This window comes from Halichoeres trimaculatus, unplaced genomic scaffold (genome assembly GCF_033239565.1).
Source record: "Halichoeres trimaculatus isolate MK-OKI-2021-1 unplaced genomic scaffold, fHalTri1.1 fHalTri1_scaffold_9, whole genome shotgun sequence".
Lineage (NCBI taxonomy): Eukaryota > Metazoa > Chordata > Actinopteri > Labriformes > Labridae > Halichoeres > Halichoeres trimaculatus.
The window spans coordinates 7,435,936-7,456,059 of NW_027437188.1; the positions used below are offsets into that span (position 1 = coordinate 7,435,936).

At 41.1% G+C, this 20,124-nt stretch overlaps 1 protein-coding gene across 1 annotated transcript; it reads right to left on the reverse strand.

Moving 5' to 3' along the window:
• Window positions 1-185: 185 nt before the first annotated feature.
• On the reverse strand, window positions 186-15,103 carry LOC141798006 (TRPM8 channel-associated factor homolog). The gene is made up of 11 exons (XM_074679765.1): window positions 14,460-15,103; window positions 10,506-10,722; window positions 10,017-10,314; window positions 7,712-8,010; window positions 7,433-7,607; window positions 7,129-7,223; window positions 6,504-6,714; window positions 6,148-6,384; window positions 3,394-3,617; window positions 1,737-1,850; window positions 186-451 (listed from the first exon to the last, which is right to left on the reverse strand). Exons 1-11 carry the CDS (start codon window positions 15,101-15,103, stop codon window positions 209-211), a joined length of 2,757 nt encoding a protein of 918 aa, XP_074535866.1. The 3' UTR covers window positions 186-208.
• Between the last annotated feature and the right edge of the window lie 5,021 nt (window positions 15,104-20,124).

Below are 20,124 nucleotides of genomic sequence, written 5' to 3' on the forward strand. Positions count from 1 at the left end.
GCTCTGTGAATCAAGATATTTCTGTTTTGTCGGTGGAAAAATATTTATCTGTCTGTGCATGAGAATATCATTACACTGTATTTAACCCTCAGGACTTAGAACGTGGCAGAAACAAGTCATGCATGATTTTTGTGAATTGGCCCCTTAAGTTCAGATATATGATTGTCAGTGAACTCCTCCTCCTCTTTTCTCTGCAGAAGTCTGAAGCTCAGTTGTACTTCACCATGGGATGGTCATCCCAGGGGGGCAGCTTTGAGAGCTTCTCCTCTGTTGCCATTTCGATTGGCCAGCCCCAGGCTTTGAGGAATCCACACAGGTTCATGTTCACGGTCTGGGAGAAGGTCTCAGCGTACAGGTTCATCTTTCCTGGGTTATCCTGTGGGAAGTTGCTCATCTTGTGATAAGCTGCAAACACCTTCTTAAAGGCATCCCAGCCAAACTTTTCCTGGAGCTACAAAAAAGAGAACAAAGGTGAAAACAGGTGTCAGGTGTGTGAGATGCATTCAACAGGTCAGGTAACTAAAGTTGCTAAAAGTGTCATGGGCCAACAGTCTCTTTTCTTACTAAACACCTTCAGTGGATGTTGTTATTCAGACTGGAGAGATACACACATTGCTCTCACTCATGAATCTGTGTTTGTATAACATTCAGTATGTTGATTAATTTTCCTGAAAGATGATACAACCATTTGATCCTAACATCATATTTCTGATTAGATTAAAGGAAAAGGTTTTACTTTATTTACACTTTGTTGTAAGTTTCACAGACCAAAATAGAAATAATAAGGCTTGACTAGATTAATTCTCCGGCCTTTTGTGGTTTATTGAAGACACTGTACACAGTTCACATCTCTGATCAAATCTAAATGGACTGTCCTTGATCCTCACCAGACTAAATCAACATGATTTATCTTGTGCAATCAGTTTTAAGTAGAAGATGCTTGTCCTGCCAGGTATTGTATCTGGTTTAAAAATGAAAATAAAAACAGACTTGTTGGCCTTTTCCCTCCATGATCACCTTAGACTTGTTGAATAGTCACATTTTGATACGATTGAGATTATATTTCACATGTTTTTAAGTGACTGAAGAAAATAACTTAGGAAAAAAGATTCATTTTAGTCAACAGCTGTGATTAAAAAAAATGTTATTGTTTCGTATACACATTTCTATCTTTACAATCTCTGTGACATCACCCATCTGTTCCTATAACAGGGAAATGAAGCCAATCGGTGGATGCAGCCTCTTTGGACATAACGCTGGCTTTAAGCTTCCTTTCTAACAGTTATAGAGGCTGTAAAAATGCTTTTTAATGCTTGTCTTGGTGTAAGTGGTTTCTGGTCTTTCAGCAGCCAGCCTCATGCAGATTCATATTTAGCACTTCTGCATAGGCTTCATTTCTCTAAACTGGGTGTTGCCCCTTGGTGCAGACCTGCTGTTGGTGGTTTAACAATAACTCAAACTCAGAGGATTTGATCTGAATGATGCTGACCCTCCATGCCAGCATGGTGAGTGGTTTGAAAGAGGCCCAAACAAAAAGTGAGGAGGGGACAGCTACCAGCCCAATTTCCAAACCTGCTCCATTCTCAGACACAGATGGAGCTACTGCCACCCAAAATAAACTCATTCAGAGATCAAAATCCCACACACAGTGTAAAAAAAGAGGGCATGTATTTCTGTCTTCATTTTTTCACTGAATGAAATCAAACAAAGTACCCATGCCTTACACCTTCACTCACCTGTATGTATGTCTCCAGGGCCGTGAACACGCTCCAGCTGCTGAGTTTCCTTCCTCCCTCGACATACTTCTTGATTTGTTTGGTTCGGTTTGCAGGAGTCATTGAACCGTGAGCCTTCAGAAGAAGAAATTATGTGAAGCTACAGTTGAAATCAGATGTTTACCTACGCCATATAAAAAGACACATAACCTTTTTTTCTCACTGTGTAGCATTAAATCAGATTAAACTTTTCCTGTTTTTGGTCAGTATTACCAGAATTAGTTCTATTTGCTAAATGCCGGAATAATGACAGAGATAATTTTTTAGACATTTTTTTATTACTTTCTTGAGAGTCAGAAGTTTACTATGCCTTTAAACAATCTGGGAAAGCCCAGATGATGATGTCATATTTTTGGAAACCTCTGACAGGTTTATTTACAACATTTGAGTTAATCAGTGGCAGACCTGTGGATGTATTTCAAGGCATACCTGAAACACACCGTTTCTTTGTGTAACATCATAGAAAATTAAAAGAAATCAGCCAAAATATTCAGAATATAATTGTGGACCTACACAAGTTTGGTTCATCCTTGGGTGCAATTTCCAGATGCTTGAAAGTGCCGTTCATCTATTCAAACAATTATACGCAAGTATAAGCACAATGGGAATGTCCAGGAGACGGGTTCTGTGTACCAGAAATGAATGGGCTTTGGCCTACAATGTGTATATCAACCGAAGAACAAAAGCAAAAGACTTTGAGAAGATGCTGGCTGAAGCTGGTAAGAGTGGGTCATTATCAACAGTGAAATGATCCCTGTACCGACATAGGCTGAAAGGCCAATCTCCCAGGAAGAAGCCATTACTCCAAAAGAAACAAAAAAAATACAGATTACAGTTTCCAAATGCAGACAGGGACAGAGACCTCATTTTGAAATTTAACTTCTTAGCCAAATGACTATTGTTAGATTTGGGGGAAAAAGAGATAAGCTTGCAAGCCTGAGAACACCATCTCAACTGTAAAATGTGAGGGTGGCAGCAGACATCAGCCAGGAAGTTAAAGCTTGGGCAAAAATGGGTTTTCCAAATGAGCAATGGCCCTAGGCATACTACCAAACTGGTTACAAAGCGGCGTCAGGATAACAAAGTCAATGTTTTGGAGTGGCCATCAAAAAGCCCTGAATGTGCCCAATTTAAAATATGAGCAGAGCTGAAAAGGCATGTGTGAGCAAGGGGACCTACAAACTTGGTTCAGTTACACCAGCTCTATCAGGAGGAATGGGCCAAAATTCCTGCAAACTATTGTGAGGAGCTTGTGGAAGCATATCCAAAACGTTTGACCCAAGTCACACAGTTTCAAGGCAATGCTACTAAATACTAATGAAATGTATGTTAACTGACTCTCAAGAAAGTAATTGCAGTAATTGTCAAAAAAAAAAAATTATCTCTGTCATTATCTCTGGGATTTTGTAAATAGAAATAATTTTGGTAATTGTAAGTGACCTAAAACAGGAAAAGTTTAATCTGATTTAATGTTACACGTCTAATTTCAACTGTATTTAATCCATGTAAAATTTAAGACTTTTCAAAAAATGTGACCATAAAGAAAGAAAGTGTTTTTCCATTTTATCCTCTGTTGATATGGAAGTTGCATCAAAATGCACTTGAATAATTAAATTACCTTCTCCCGGCTTATTCCAAGCACAGTTTCATGCACATACACAGACCACAGGTTGCATGTACACTCTGTGGTGTGAGGTGGGAATTCCCAGCAGCCCCTCTGTTGGTTGTGTCCCATTTCATGAATGGGACCCCACAGGTATTCAGTCTGATCATACTCCAAGCTGACCAGTGCACCTGCTGATGCCTTGTGCATCATAATAGGATAACCTGCATGCATCCAACCTGGGAGGAGAAACAGATTGTTAGGCTTCATTTCTGCTGTTTAAAACATGCAAAAAAGTATAAAGATTAAGACCACAGCTTAAGCCTTTTAATCGCCTGAGGATGCACTTTTATACTTAACACTTCATTTTGCACATGCTTAATCCATTTTCTAAGAGTCCTGGTCAGTTTTTATTCCCCTACATACAAGATATTGAGTTATTTAAACTAAAAGTGACATATGAATGTTTTGTTTTCTTTTGTTTTTGTTTCTCATGGACTGTGGGACCAATATGGACCTCTTTTGAGTTGTGAAATTCTTCTATCGTCTGGAATTTGTATCACTAATTTCAAAATGACTCATTCTGTTCACTTGGTTGATAACACTGTGTAAAGATCATTTTAACACAGGACCTAACAGGGATTTTCAGCCTTTGTGCCCAGCCTCTAGTGGACACTTCAGGAATTACAGTTTTTTACACTTCCAATTAGGATTCATTTTCAAAATAGAATTCTAAAAACTTTATTTGTCACTGGGGGACAAATGCATGCAAATGAAGTAAATGCAAGGAATTAAACAAATATATCACCCAAATACAAAGTGTCAATTTAAGTGCCACTTAAAGCTTAACCTTAACTTAAAATATCAATGGAAAATATGAAAGGATGTAAAGAGACTTTAGTAAGTGAAAAGTGGTTAGGCTAAAAAATTAAATCAGAAGTAAACAAAGCTATGTGCAGTGAAATGAATGAAAACAGAAATATGCTGTGTAGTGGATACAATCAAGACTAAGTGCATGTAAACAGAAATATACAATATAACTATGATAGTAAATACTGAAAGAGTGAGGTGAGCATACTGCAGTGATGAACACTCTGGGCTTTAATTTCGTGGTGCAGCGCAAGGGCGCAAGCCTGGCGCACCCCGGGCAGTGCTAATTTCGTGCAGTGCACGGTGATGCGCCGCCGATTTGACAATTTGGTAGACCGTCTGCACAGAGATGGGTGTGACTGCACACCAGGGGGAGTTGATAGCACACCAGTGGGAGGCATAGGCAGATTCATTTTGGCGCAGTGACAATTTCATGCCAAAAACAGTGCAGAAAGTGCGCTGAAAGCTCGCCAGCTCCAACCTGGTCTATTCTCGGTGCAAAGCGAAGGGCACCCTCTGCAGCCGTAATTTGGTGACAGGCGCACATGAGTGCACACGTCAACAAAGCCTCAGAGGCAGGTTTCCAGAGTATCAGGCACGTTTTAATGCAACAAACCATCACAGCAATCACTATTTAATGTAACTGTCTCAACCGGCATATACATTTATATCTATATTAACTGACCCATCACATCCGATGTCGGATTGAAGCTGTTTAATTGAAATTAGCTTGAGCAGAGATGCAAACTAACGACTTCACATCTCTCAGCCAATGACAAACAGCCACAGCATCCCAGGCAGAGTATATTCTCTTCTCTTATCTCATGAAACTCAGAGAATAAAAGACTGCTTGCTGAATAACGGTAAGATACTCAGATTTGTTTTAAGGATTTACCTGTGATTGCCAATATATCTCTGTATTAATCTTTATTCTGAACGTGATCTAAATGGGTGGAGTGCATTATTGCAAGGAGGATGATGAGGAGGAGGAAGTACCGGGAGAGGATATATCAACAAAGGCTCTGCTATTTGCCAATGACAGACCAGGAATGCAGGTGGATCACAAGCACGATAAATCTATTTGCCCACTTGAGTGTTCAAATTTAACTGTCCCTTCATTTCACTCCTATTCATGACACAGGAACAGATTACATCTGTCCCGTGAGGTGGTCGACATGGTGACGCGCATCGTGGCCACCATGTGCCTCCTTTGATCACTGAGCTTTCTTTTGCCCCGTCTCCTTACATCACTGAACCGCTTTTTACACTGAGCGGTGGTTCTCAGAATATCTGGGCAAAACTGGTTAATAGTATTTGTAACTTCATCTCAGGCTGTTTTTGAACCATCACCCTGTAGAGGTCTGTTCCCAGTACCATATATTCTGGTACTGCGGGCTTGAACCTCCTGGACCAGTACATCAGTTTCCTCCTAGGAGAAGTTAGGCTGCCTCCTCCCTCTCTGCCATTTGCATGGAGGGAGGAGTGGACACGCTCCTCTGCGCCTTGACTGCGCCTCTCTTGGCACTGCAGGAAACTTGTAAAGTGTGCCGGTCACACCCTGTCCGCATGGCGAAGTCCGATGCAGGGCAGGTGCGCTTGCGCTTGCGCTTGGTCTACGAAATTAGAGCCCTCTATGTTGTAACTTCGGACAAATTTACAGCACCTTAAGGGGTTCACTGGGGTATCTAAACTCTGTTTTCTACATTTAACTCTAAAACTTGCAAGTTTGCAATATCTGACATGATTCTGGCAAAAACAGACAAGTGATTGTTTTGAAAGACTAACAATAGGAAATGGTGTACTTTTGCACTTTATCTCCACAGGGTTCCTTACAGCAAATGCAAATAAAAAACAGGACTTAGACTAAGAAACCTGAAAAATAGCCAAAACCAAGCTCACCATGAGAAATCTGTACATCTGCTACAAAGCGCTCTTTGCGTGGAAATTTGTGTGGAATGGAAGCCAGGTCAGCCACGGCCTTCATTATGTTGTCCCAGTGAACTGCCAGCTCATCAGGGCGGTCCACATTTCGGACAACTTCTGAGGGTACTGTTATGATGAGGTTAGCAAACTCCAGCTCTGCCCAGGGTGAGGGAGCTGTGCGCAGGACTGACCACTCAGCTGCTGTGGTCACACCTGAAAAGAACACCAGGGGGTTGAGCAAAGATCATGTTTAACAGTTTAGCCTTGAAGTTTGCCTTCTTCACACTGACCTGAAATCTAAAACAACAAAAACACATCAGCAGCAGACTCACCAGATTTATAGTATGGTGCAGGTACAGCTATCTCCACGGTGACCTCCAACCCCTCCTCTTTGGTTTTGGGTGGAGCCACCAGGTAGATGAGTCCGCCCCACAGGTTCCATACCTGCAGCATCGCTGAGTCAACAGGAAATCTCTCAGAAACACATGGTGCTCTCTTCAGCACATCACTATTCAGCCTGTCTGTTTGACAGCCTATCTGGATCTGAGGATGACATGAGTCATGTGTCACTGATTGAGAATTTGTTCAGTGAATATCAAGATTCAAAGCTGGAGAGCCATATTAGAAATGCTGTCAAAAGAGGCAGGCTTTGAACCTCCTCACCTGTGCCCACCTGCCAGTCAGGTGAGCTTTGCCTCTGATTGGCCAAACATAATAATATATTCTAAACTGCATAGCTATATATAAAAAAATTCTTCTCCAAAATGTGTAAGCTGACAGAGAAATGAGCTACTCAGGCTCAAGACATTTTTGATCCAGGCTATATATATGTTTATTAATGCTTCTAAAGATCAGATTTTTGGATGGTATGTGAATGTCTTCATTTCTCAGCCCTGTAAGTGTCCTCCTGACAGAAACCCCATGAGGTGATGCTGAAAGAAAGTCTGTGTTCAGTACCTTCCATCCCTTCTTCACAATCTTCTCTGGGAGCGCCATAAAGGTCCTCATACCAGGAGACAGGTAAAGACCTGTGCTCACCCACTCCTCCCCTCCTTACACACACACACACACACACACACACACACACACACACACACACACACACACACACACACACACACACACACACACACACACACACTGTTTACTTCTGAACAGTGATCTCTGTGTAACTAATTCTGTTAACCAAACACAATAAATCCAGTTTTGGACAGAAGCTCGTAAATGCTTTGCATGTTTGTCTACCAGCGTGACTCCTAACCTGCTGTGTCAACATTCACCACAACCTCGTGGTTATGGACAACTTGCAGTGAGGGATTGTTCTTGATGAGGTGGGGCAGAAGGGCATCAGGATCTGGACTGGCCTTATACACATCTGTCCCCACAGTGAGGAGCAGGTGGTCTTTGGGACTCTTGGCAGGGCGGCTTTCACATACCTTAAAATAATAAGCAATGTTCAACAATAATAATATTATAAGGATATAATATCATCAAAACAGTATCATGATTGCTGTCCTTTTAAATGCAATTTTGTACTCACTTGAGGCAAGCCAGATGTCTTGAGGATTGCAGTGAGGTTGGAGAGAACCTGTGAGTAGGAGCAGCAGTCACGAGAGTTCATGTGCAAAAAGTTGGAGCAGTCTTGGCCCAACTTTCTAAGGTTCTCCTCGTCCTCCTTGCTCAGTTTTTCCCCCTTAGTAACGTGGTCAGAAAAGTTTTGAAGACACTTGCGGAAGTGGTAGTTTTCTTTGGCCTTGCTGGGCTCAGGAGTCTTGAACACACCTCCTTTGATTGTTCCACCCAGCAGGGTCAGGCCCATTTTGTTCAGGATACGATTCCCTGAAAGAAATAACAGCACATCTGATCTGAAAAATAAAAATAATAAAATATATCGTATGGACAATAGATGAGGTTTTGGGCCTTATAAATCATTAAACTTAAAGGTGCAGAAACACATATATTCACAGATATCTGATGCTGTGATGTAGGCCATATTTTAGGCTCAAGGAAAGATAAAATAAAAAATTGTTTGTGACCTATTTTTGCACACAAAGGCAGACATTTACAGACACACATGGTTTAACACAGCTTACACTTTTAAGAACATTTACACACACAAAATATACACACTTAAAACAAACAGAAGAGGTCCTCTATGTCACAGGAGCCTCTCTCTGGACTTGATGGCGTTATTGACAATATTGCATCAAAGAAGGCTAGCAAAGTCAGGTTTTAGATTGTACTTTAAACCTGTACTTGTATGTGGCCAAGCACGACCTCATACCTACCTTCACCTTCTTCAGGGAATTTAAGGCTTGACCTTGGATTTACTTATTTAAATGATCCAAGCTAATTCATTTGTAAAACACTATTTGTTATTTATTTTATTTTATTCATTTGTGTTTGTGTGATGAGGGATTTTTCTCTATTAATGTTCCCTTGTGTATATATATATATATATATATATATATATATATATATATATATATATATATATATATATATATATATATATATATATATATATATATATATATATATATATATATATATATATATATATATATATATATATATATAAGATAAGATAAGATAAGATAAGTCATACTTTATTAATCCCCGGAGGGAAATTCAAGTTGTTTGGGCACTCTTCCAAGCAGAGAATTGTACACTCTGATGGCTGCAGGGAGGAATGATCTTCGGAACCTCTCGGTCCTGCAGCGCACAGAGGTAAGGCGTCCCCTGCTGCTGATCCTCTGGACTATGATGTTGTGAAGTGGGTGATCAGAGTGACGGATGATGGCCTCCACTTTCTTCTGTGTATACCTTTCCACCACAGCCTCCAGTGAGTCCAAACTGGATCCAACCACAGAGCTAGCTCTCTTCACCAGTTTTTCCAGTCGCCTCTTGTCCTTCTGCTTTAAACTATTTCCCCAGCAGACTGCACCATAAAACAAAGCACTGGCTACCACGGACTGATAAAACATCTGCAGCAGCTTTCCACAGACATCAATTGATCTGAGCTTCCTTAAGAAAAAGAGACGGCTCTGCCCCTTCTTAAAGAGTGCATCTGTATTAAGGGACCAGTCCAACTTGTTGTCCAGATGTACACCAAGATATTTGTAGGTTGGCACCACCTCCACGTCCACCCCATGGATGTTAACTGGCTGATGGCAGATATATATATATATATATATATATATATATATATATATATATATATATATATATATATATATATATATATATATATATATATATATATATATATATATATATATATATATATATATATACATTGCAATATGGGACTATGACACTACAAGCACTGCCCGCACACATTGGTCCATCTGCCAGGTCTCTTGCTGACGTAACTGCTGAGATGCGCTCTCCCTCTTTTTTCTTTTTATCTCCCAGCAATTCTTTATCATCGGCCTGAATTTCCGTTTGCTTTTTTGGTCTCCAACTTGGATTCAGCTAATACATCCACCTGATTAGCAATTGATTACTTTGTTTGTACCTCTGTGGTGTTATTCTGATGAGTCTGGACCCAGCTTTTGTTTGTCTTAAAATGCTTGTTTTATTGACTGAGCCTGAATGAGTATGTCTTTTGTTGTTTTGTGTTTGCAGAATAAATTATGCCTTCTTCCTTATTTATGTATGGTAGAATTCCTGTGACAAACGCTATCTAATTTTAACTCTATATGAGTATCTCACATTGTGACAGGACTTTAAATGTGCAAGAACACTGAAGAAAAGAAAGCATCTTCACTTTGATAAACATGCATTTATGTTATTCAGTCATGGATGCATCTCAGTCACATCTTATAAGTGCTTCATCATACCTGGAAAATCCTTGACGACGTTCTTCCCCTGATTTGTCTGTGCCCAGTACCAGGCATGTCCACCTATCACCAGACCTCCACCCTCTGCCACAAAGTCTTGAATCTCTGCTGCATGATCATCACTGTATGCTGTGGTCACATACACCCCCAGGTCTTGTCTGAAGCCAGATACCTCACACTTTAGGCCGGATTTGCTGAGAGTTCTGAGTGCAGATTGTGCATTTGGTGCTATACCAATGACCCCCTGACGACTCTCGCCCAACCAACGTCCTGCATTGCTCCAGAATTTAGACAGGCTCTGTTATAAGAGAAATATTGCAAGATAGTAAATTTTAATCATATTTATAGATTTAATTGCTGGTGACCAAAAGTTAATATACAAAAGTTAGAGGTAAAGTTACAATATCAATTTAAAGATTATTTGAAGAACAGTCAAATACAGAGCATAAAGACAACTTGTCTAAATGTATGAAACAACTTTATCTTTACCTCTTGCCCCAGCAATCCTTCATGAGATATCAAAATGACACGTCCCTGCCCGTAGTACGCTCCTGCAGCGAATGCCTGTCCATCCTCTGTGGTCCCGATGGGAAAAGCCAGGGGCCCATGGATCAGAATTTCAGAAAACAAGGAATCACCTGGCAGGTCAAACTCTGGAACCCCATCCAGTAAGAACTCCAGGTCATCTTCAAAGTCTTTACCTACACTGTTTGTGAAAGGGGAAGCGCAGTCTATTACAGTATCACAATCAAAAACATGTGCACACATCAGTAATTTCTTACTTTAACAAAGACTTCTTTATTTTTAGAAGAAGCTTCATAAAAGCAGAAGAGGAAGCCTGAAACAATAATTGTGAACTCATTAAAGACAGATTTTGTTTTTTTTTCTTTGGTGCATTAATACATAATTACAATGTAAGCAGCAAAGATTGTGTCCAAAATTTGGATACAGTTGCTGTGTCCTCATGCACTGGTTTCTGTTCAAAGTTTATCAAGACTTAAAGAGTAATGGTAACTTTAACTTTGATCTTTGACCTTTAAACAGATAGAGCTATTATTAAAACATTCCTACAATGTTAACCTGTAACAAGTGAAGAACACTTAAAGCAACATTCAAAAAATGTCACAAGGATGTACTTTATGCATCAATAAAAATAATTATTTTATGAAAAGTACCCACAATGTTACATGGCATCAAAGGGAGAACATTCTGAAAGCAACATTTTGAAAATAATTTTGGGATATTATTAAGGCCTCAGAAGACAAAGTTTTTTTTTCCAGAACATTCCCTTTGATACGATATGCGATGAAAGGTAAAACATTATGTCTGTAACATTTAAAGGATGTTGTGAGAATGTAAATAAAGTCCTTAAATGAAATACAAAATGCATTTTTTATATTTTTTGGTAAAAGGTCTCAACTTTCATTAAAAATTAGGAGTGGGCCACTTATAACTTTTAATTCAATCAAAATGAAACTGAAGTTTTTGCCTACAACTGTATTGTTTTGGAATTGAGGCAAGTGATCACACTCAAATGATCTCAGTCATAATGAACTAAACAAAAGGTTTAAGTACGTGCAACTTAAATTTTAAAGGTTTTGTATAAAAACTACACTACACTGCACAGACTGCAATGGGTATGATGCCCTACTTTACATGAGGGCACAGGCTGTGTGTGCTCAATGCATTGGACCGTCTTTGCTCTACATATCATGGACCGGCTGTCTGTCCACCACATAGCGCAGATTGTTTGTGTGTTGCATGGCACGAACAGGTTGTCTGTGTGTGTTGCAAAGCATGGACTGGCTGTCTGTGTGCTGTAAAGCGCAGATTGTTTGTGTGCTGCATAGCACAGACTGGCTGACCATTTGCTTATGTTCCATAACATGTGCCAAACAAACTTTTTGCTGTGCAAGAAGGTTTGTAGGGATTGTTATCCAGGATCATTCTGTGAACTTCAAGAAAACTTCCCACTCAGAATGTTCTGAAGAAAATTAGGGCAAAATATTCTTAAACTGTTGTCACTAACATTTCAACAAGGTTGTTACCAACCATTTAAAGAGAGATACCACCCAACATTTTTAGAATGTTTTGAGAGAATGTTATCCTGCAACATTCCAAGAGCTCAGTGAAAACTTCCGGCTGAAAACATAACAACAACATTCTTGGTCACATTTTCTTCCTTTCTAATCCTCCTTTTCACCACAATAACAGCAGCCCTTTTTGTGTAACACTGCCATTTTGTACTTTTCAAACCTGCTGAATATAGATTCAAAAACAGTGTCTGCTAACAGTTTCAGGTTTGAAAAATCACTCTGTGGGCGCTGAATGTTAAGATTTTAATTTCCTCCTCCCAGAATTTTGCACATTCAGATTATCTGCATATATTCTGCATATTCATGAAAGCAAGCACGCTAAATGTATTGCATGTGCTGTTTTGCTCATTTGACAGATGCAATCCTTGGTGCACTCAGTTTGTAAATCAGTTTTGCAAGTGCTATCAAATTTGCATGTGTTTTCATACACGCAAACCTCTAGTAGATCAGGCCCTTAGAGGAAGGCCCCGTTTACACGATGTTTCATCTGAAAACGCTAAAACGCTGTGAAAATGCAGTGAAAAAAACTGCGTTTACACGGAAACGCTGATGGACTGAAAACGCTGTAGTAAGCATGCCAGGCCTGTAGGTGGTGCTATAACTGTCTTGTCCATAAGCTGCTTTTGGGAGATCTCCACCGAAGTAGAGTTGACCTGATCATCTGATTATTAGTGAATACTAAGTTAAAAAGTGGAGCAACAGATGCACATTTTGTTGAAAGACAGTCTGCAGATTCTGCAGATTAACCAGCACAAGCACAACACGGTAGTTCACGACGATCTACTGTTGTCCTGTTGAATGCTCATGCGCGAGGCAGAGTGTGACGTCAGCGTTTCCACTGAAAACGTTGGCTCACTGTTTACAAGGCAACGGTGACGGGAGCGTTTCAGAAAAATCGCACTCTGGAGGCTGTTTTCAAAAGTTTGCTTGTTTAGGTCGGCTGAAACGCCATTTCAGAGTAAACACGAGGCTGAAACGCAACAAAACTTTTGCGTTTCACCCTAAAACTGTTGTCGTGTAAACGGCCCTGAAGTCTACTGTTACAGATACAGCTTTTTTCTTTTTTCTCCTTTCTTGACTTCAGTTGCCTCAGGCCATTCTGGCTTACACTTGATTTGCATGAAGGTGTGTTTCTAATGAAGCTTGGTTGTTTGATCAATAGTCTTTAATCTACAGCTTGTATAAATCAATGAGTGACTATGACATAATAGGGGATGGATTAGTGCTAGTACTAAGTATCAGGCCCCGTTTACATGACGCAGAGAACGGTCAATTCCGCAAACATTTCGTTGCATTTTGGCCTTCTGATTAGACGAGACCACGTTGCGTTTTCATTGAAAACGCAAACTTTTGAAAACGCTCCCCAGAGTGGAAAGATATGAATCCGTTCCTCCATCCAGCTTCGTGTAAACACAGAGCGGAGCGTCTCAGGGTGAAACGCTGACGTCACCGCATGCGCACTCGCAGTTTCAGGTGAAGGCTCGAAGGCTCCGCACTCAGCCACATTTCCAGTTGAGCCAGTAGGTGGCGGTAATGCGCATTATGGTTGGATTGCCGACCGTCTCACACAACAAAATGGCAGAAAAAGAAAGAACAGAAGAGGAGACTTGTCCTCCTGGAGTCGTATGAACGCGGATCGTTTTTACGCCGTCCTCATGTAAACGCGAGTGGCTTTTGAAAACGCAAAGGAAGAATTGTTGCGGAAGTCTCCGTGTAAGCGGGGCCTCAGTATCTGGCCATTACAAGCCTATTTTAAGGTGCCGGGGGCTCCCAAAGGTTGCCATACGATCAGCTGATACTCAAGGCAAAAACATCTTATGTTGAGTAAGTCCTCCACAACAGTAGTTGGCGCTACATTGTCAAGGTTTGATACCAAAACAAACATGCATCAGGTGGGGAGAGTTAACGCTTTAACTTTTTTATCCCAAAACAATCCCTTAAACTCTGACAGTTGTAAATTTTATTCTGAACTTTTGTTACTTTATTAAAAGTAATCATAAACTTAGCAAGTGTTGTTTACAATGGTAAAAGGGAGCTTGCTGTCTTTGTTTAAAACTATCTCTCACTGTCAATTGAAATTTTATGCATCAGGAGTACTCATGGTATTTGTACTTGGTACTGGTCAGAAAAAAAAAGTCAGAAAAAAAAGTGCTATTGAACATCCCTAAACATAACTGTCTGATGACTCTCTAAACCTTTGGGTAACCCAGATATTTTTTTATTTCATTACCAATGGCTTAAGGCATGGTTTTAAAACTTCTGTGAGTAACTCTTCAGGTTGCATCATCTTTGCATGGTGTAACATGTTATAAATGTGCAATAAAATGAAAGTTTAGTGTACACTTACACCACAGCCATCCAGGAGGATGGGATCTGATGGTGGACAGGTATGCACTCTGCCACACCGTAATGCTTGGAGAAGTAGATCCCTGCCACACCAGACACCTTGTTTCCAGGAAACTGAAGCAGTGTGTTGGCCTTTGGGTGACATGAAGCCCAATACCATGACTGCCCAGCCATCAGCACTCCTCCTCCAGATTTCATAAATGCCACCAGGTCCTTCACCTCTTCATCCACAGTGTAGGCAGTGGTCACATACACACCAGCCCCTAGACTTTTATCAAAGCCCCCCACAACTTTGGTTTGGAAGCTGGATTTATTGAGATTATCGGCAACTGCCTGGACATTATTGTGGAGTGCCACAGACGGGTTGTCAGATCCATCTCCTCTCAGCCAGACCAAAGCGTTCTCCACCAAAGAAGGACATTTGGTCAGGTAGCTCTCATGACCAAAGACCACAATTCTTCCTTTGCCGTACAGTGAAGCAGCCATAAGGACCTGGCCTTGCTTGTTCGTCACGATGGGAAAGGAATGGTGTCCAGTCAGCACCAGTATAGAGGGAACACTGGTCCCACAGAGGTCCACCTCTTTTAAACCTCTCACCAGAGAGACGTAGGCCTCTTCATGGTGGCTTACTGGTGGGTCAAACATGGTGAGAATGTGGAAGATCTGAAAGTCAAAGGAAGAGGGAGAGAAAGGTAAGTCTGAGGTTAGCTGGTGAACAGATACACCTGTAGGAGTCAGATGAGTCAGATGTTTGAACTGGGCTGAAAAGAAGTTCAATTGTGATTAAAAACTGCACTAAAACATAAGTGACTTACTTTTTCTGGATGCTAAGTCGTCTTCAAGCTTGTGTTGACTGCAGCACTGCTGTATCCCAGACTGGCAAAAAACCAAGACAACTACCTGACAGGTCAGAGGGGGGAAGAAAAATGAGAGCATGAACAGAAATTTGCATGTCGTAAAGAAGTCAAGATAACAGGAGGTGCTTCAGCAAGTCCAGTCATGCTAATGACAGCATAGACCAAACACCAAAGAGCAGTCAGAGCAAACAGACGACAGACTTTCTTATTTTGTGAGTATGTCACTGAACACGCTCATCCTTTGAGTAATGACAAACCCAAGGTAAGTCCGTTTCATCAACCTGTGTATTCTAATACATTTTGTCAATATTTGTGTCTTTTCAGAGTACAAAGCACAAGGTATTGGATTAAACCAGCCATGTCATCTTAACATCGCTGAGAAGTTGTTTTTTATTTTGTTATACAGAAAAATCAGTAGCAACTCAGGAAGGATTCTAATTCCAAAACATTTCTCTGACAGGCTGCACAGTATGAACAATAAATCATAAAAGATCATAAAAACACGAAGAACATAACAAGATTAACACAGAATACCAGAAGCCACACCTCCCATGCAAAGGTTAATAACAATAACTTAATAAAGTGAAGACTTTGAGCTTTTCTTCAGATCATCCACCAAGTCTTTAAGTTTTCCTTGCATGTAGTTTTGGTTAAACTTGAAGTTGTATGGTCATTTATTGAAAAGTTAAAATGAATAATTGGTGAACCTTGACTTTCTCCAATGAAGTGAATTATGTAAAGCATTAGATCAGCCAATGACCAACCAGTTTTCTGAAATAGATCAAAGGTTCACTTCACGAACCATCAACTGGCAACTTGGAAACTTGGCAAGTAAGTTTATTTTCCTCTACAGACAGACAGTAAAGAGCCCTCATGAACACACACACACACACACACACACACACACACACACACACACACACACACACACACACACACACACACACACACACACACACACACACACACACACACAAACACACAAAAACACACACACAAACACACAAAAACACAAGCGCGCACCTGATGAAATATGAGATAAGAGCCTACAGCTATGTCCTTATATGTCCTCATTCTCAGACTTTTTGGCAACAGTGAAGGTGTTCGTTGTGAAATGGAGAATTTATGGCCCAACAAACAGGAACGTCAAGGTGTAGGAAGACTGCACTGACCTGTAATTACTACAGCACTGCATGTACAGTTCTCCCTCAGGAGACATCATGTGTTTACATTTCTACTTTTGTCTTTGTCTTTAGTTTTTTGTGCTATGCAGGGCCTTCTCCTTTCAGCGATGACATAATCGCTCAACAAATTACAGTACAAACAGTTCATGTGACAAGTAACTGTTCGAGTAATGTATTTCACTGGAGATAGATCTCTGTGCAACACAGAACAAGTTTATTTCCTTACACTCATAGTGAGAATGAACACAAACTCAAGGCATTTTCTTCCTCAAAGGCCAAGGACAACAACTCTGAAAGTGTAAACCCTGTGGTCCACAGCCAGCAGCACCTGCTGGGCAAACATTTTAACACTCTCATTTTCACATTACAATATCCCCCCTTAAGCAGGTTCCATTAATCAAAATGAGCATGAGGGTTTTTTTTCAATATATGACAACACCCCCCCCCCCCTCTTTCAAACATAACACTCTCAGGCTAAATGAAATTCTTTAAGGCAGTTTAACCTTCCTTTTAGACTGTCTCCTTACTCTAACCACCATCCGTCTCAGATTTTTAGCAGCTTCAGCAGCTGTTGGCTCTTTCAGCTTGTCTTCATGGAGTGCAATGTCCTCAATGTCTAGCCATGTCTCTCCTTTTCTTCCTGTCTGACTTGGCTGAGTCATATCTCTCTGTTGTCTCTCTGTGTCTTTTACTGGTGTTTGTTGATGAGCCAGAATCTGATCCATATGTCTAATGACTACTCTCCCATCACCAATCATCACATTGTATGACACCGGTCCTGTCACAGGCTCTATGATCCCCAGGATCCACTTGGGTCCTAGACTGAAGTTGCAGGTCAGTACTTAGTCTCCCACTGTGAACCAGCACCCCTATGTTTTGATGTCATGATCTCTGGACTGTATTTAGGGTCCTCGGCCTGAGCCAGGGCACCTTCTAGCAAGAGCTAGAAGCACTATTGTTTTTCGTCCGTTTCTTTCTAATTATTCTGCACTCCAGTAAATCGCTTATTAGAACCCCTAAACATGCTCAAAAACTCACCAAAATTGGCACACATGTTCTATGCACCCAAAATTTACGTTTCATACCAAAAATGACCCCCGACATCCCATAATATGCTCAATAGTGCCACCTAGGCACACGTTCAGGGCCCTAGCTCAGGCTACGAATGTCGTAGAGAGATGAAACCAACACCAAAACGTTCATCTCATTGTGACGCAAAAATCATACACTAATATCCCTGACCTATCTCCAACAGGAAGCCAGCTATTTGCCTCTCAAAATAAGATGCCCCCCGTTTCCTTCCCTTTTTGCAAAAATTATCTCCTCCGAAACCAAAAATGGTATAGGCTCGAAAATTGCCTCACATGACAGAGTAGACCCTGCTCTACAAAAGTTGTTCAGGAAGTTGTTATTTCGGGCCCGGTTTTCGGTTGGCGAGCCCTCAAAGTTGCCAACTGCTTTTGGCTGCATTTGGCCCTTCTCCATGTTAGCAGATGAGGAAAACACGTTTCACGTCAAAACACACATTGTCCTAGTGCCGCATTTGGGCCTCTAGACAAAAAACTAAAACTCATAGAGCTTTAAAAATTACATGGTTGGATTCCTGACAAAATTTCCTACAACCATATAATATTTTTGAACAGATTAAGCCAACATTCTGGCTTATAGGACAAGTAGTTCGGACATTTTTCTAAAATAAATCATCGATTTCCCACACTTTTTGCGAGGTTTTGTGACACATTTGTGCTTCTACAGAAAAAAGTATAACTAGGAATGGAATAGGAATGTCGTACAGAGATGAAACAAACGCCAAAATGTTTGTCTCATTTTGTTGGACACATTGGAGGGAAAACCGGCAGGAGCCCGAGGACCCGTCTAACGCTGCTTGCAGCTTTATTCTTTTTTTTTTTATTTCACACTATCCTGTTGAAATCTTGGTGGATTAAATCCAGAGTGCAGCACAGCTTCCTTGACAGAAGCAGCTCAGTGGACGATAGGCCTGTCGTAGTCTGGGGTGTCACTCTGTAGCTAAATAACACTCTGGCTACTTTTACAGAAAGTGGGCATTCTGGACAGATTTTCATCATCCTTTTCAATGTATGTACTGCTCTCTCTGCTAACCCGTTGCTGGAGGAGTGATAGGGTGCAGAGGTCACATGGCAAATACCATTTTTACTCAGGAAGACCCTGAATTCTGTGCTGACACAACATGTGACATTATCAGACACCAGCAATTCAGGCAGTTCATGGTTGCTGAAACTGGTACGCAAGCACTCATTTCTTGTGGCTGGTGTTGCAGGGTTTACTGGATACACGTCCATCCATTTTAAATGAGCATCAACAGTCCCGCATAATCCACATGAATAGAGCTCCAGGGCTTGTCGAGCCAGGCCCAGGGGTGTCAAGGAGCTGCGGCTGGGACGTTTCAGTGCTCTCGGCATGTTGGGCAAGCCTTGACAGCATCCTCCACCTCTTTGTCTAGCTTGAGGTGCCACACATAGCTCCTAACCAATGCTTTCCTTCTTGACACTCCTGGGTGACACCAATGAAGGGTTCTGCACAATCACTCTTACCCCAGATAACACACACACATTCTGGAAACTGAGTTCCTGCTCCCTCACTGTGTACAGCACAACTTCTCGGTCTTTTAGTTCTGATGACCAGCCTCTGTGCAGAGTACTGGGTCTTTATCTGTCCATGCTCTTGCTTGATCAGCAGTTGCTGGTGTGATGTGAGAACTCTCCAGCATGAGAACCTTCTCCTCCCGACGTCAGGGATGTCTGGTAGAGGTGGTAGAGGTAGACAGCTCAGATTGTCTGTTTTGCTGCAATACTTTGCTTTTTTTAATACACTATTATATATTCATAGGCTCTTATGGTGACAGCCCACCTCTGGATTCTTGGAGATGCCATTTGTGGTACTGCTCCCACCTCACTGAATAATGACAGAAAGGGCTTGTGATCTGTCACTATAGTGAACTTCCATCCATAAATGTACTTGTGAAAGTGATCCCAAACATCACTGCTAGTCCTTCTTTGTCCAATTTGAGTAGTTTTTCTCATAGCATATGGAACAGACCTGGCTTTGAAAAACCTGGGGGTTGCATCCCTGTCCACATATATCTTAGCTGGGTGTGTTGGCTCCAGTGACTGAAAGTCTTTCACAGTCTTGCTGGCCGTCTCGATAGCCTGCGCCAGCTTCAGTTTTGTTGAAGGTCAGGTCTGGCTCTGACAACAACCTCTGCTGAATACGGTCATCTCCCATCCCACAAACCAGTCTGTCATGAAGCATTTCCAACAACTCCATAGTTGCTATCTTGCGCTAATTTCCTAAGCACAGCAACATACTCCATGACTGAGTTAAATTTATAGCACTGCACAATCTCGCTGGGTTTGGGGTTGAAATGGTCCTTTAACAGCCTTAACAACTCCTCATTTGTCTTTTTTTCCGGCTTCGCAGGGCTGAGATTCTTCAACAGGCTGCAAGTCTGACTGCTGACAGAACTGAGCAATATAGCTTTCTATTGATCATCACCTATTATCGCATGAGCTTTATAAAAAATTGATGGGGTACTTCAAAAAATTCCTCCCAACTCTAATTTTGGCTGTCAAAAGAAACAGTACTT

What these genes read in the sequence shown, in the direction of transcription:
- LOC141798006 (XM_074679765.1), bottom strand. Translation starts at nt 15,103, where the DNA reads ATGTTTGACCCACCAGTAAGCCACCATGAAGAGGCCTACGTCTCTCTG. An exon ending in GGTGAATGTTGACACAGCAG is followed by an intron (nt 7,224 to 7,432) that starts GTTAGGAGTCAC and finishes TGTGTGTGTAAG; the next exon opens with GAGGGGAGGAGTGGGTGAGC. An exon ending in TTGGAATAAGCCGGGAGAAG is followed by an intron (nt 1,851 to 3,393) that starts GTAATTTAATTA and finishes CTTCTTCTGAAG; the next exon opens with GCTCACGGTTCAATGACTCC.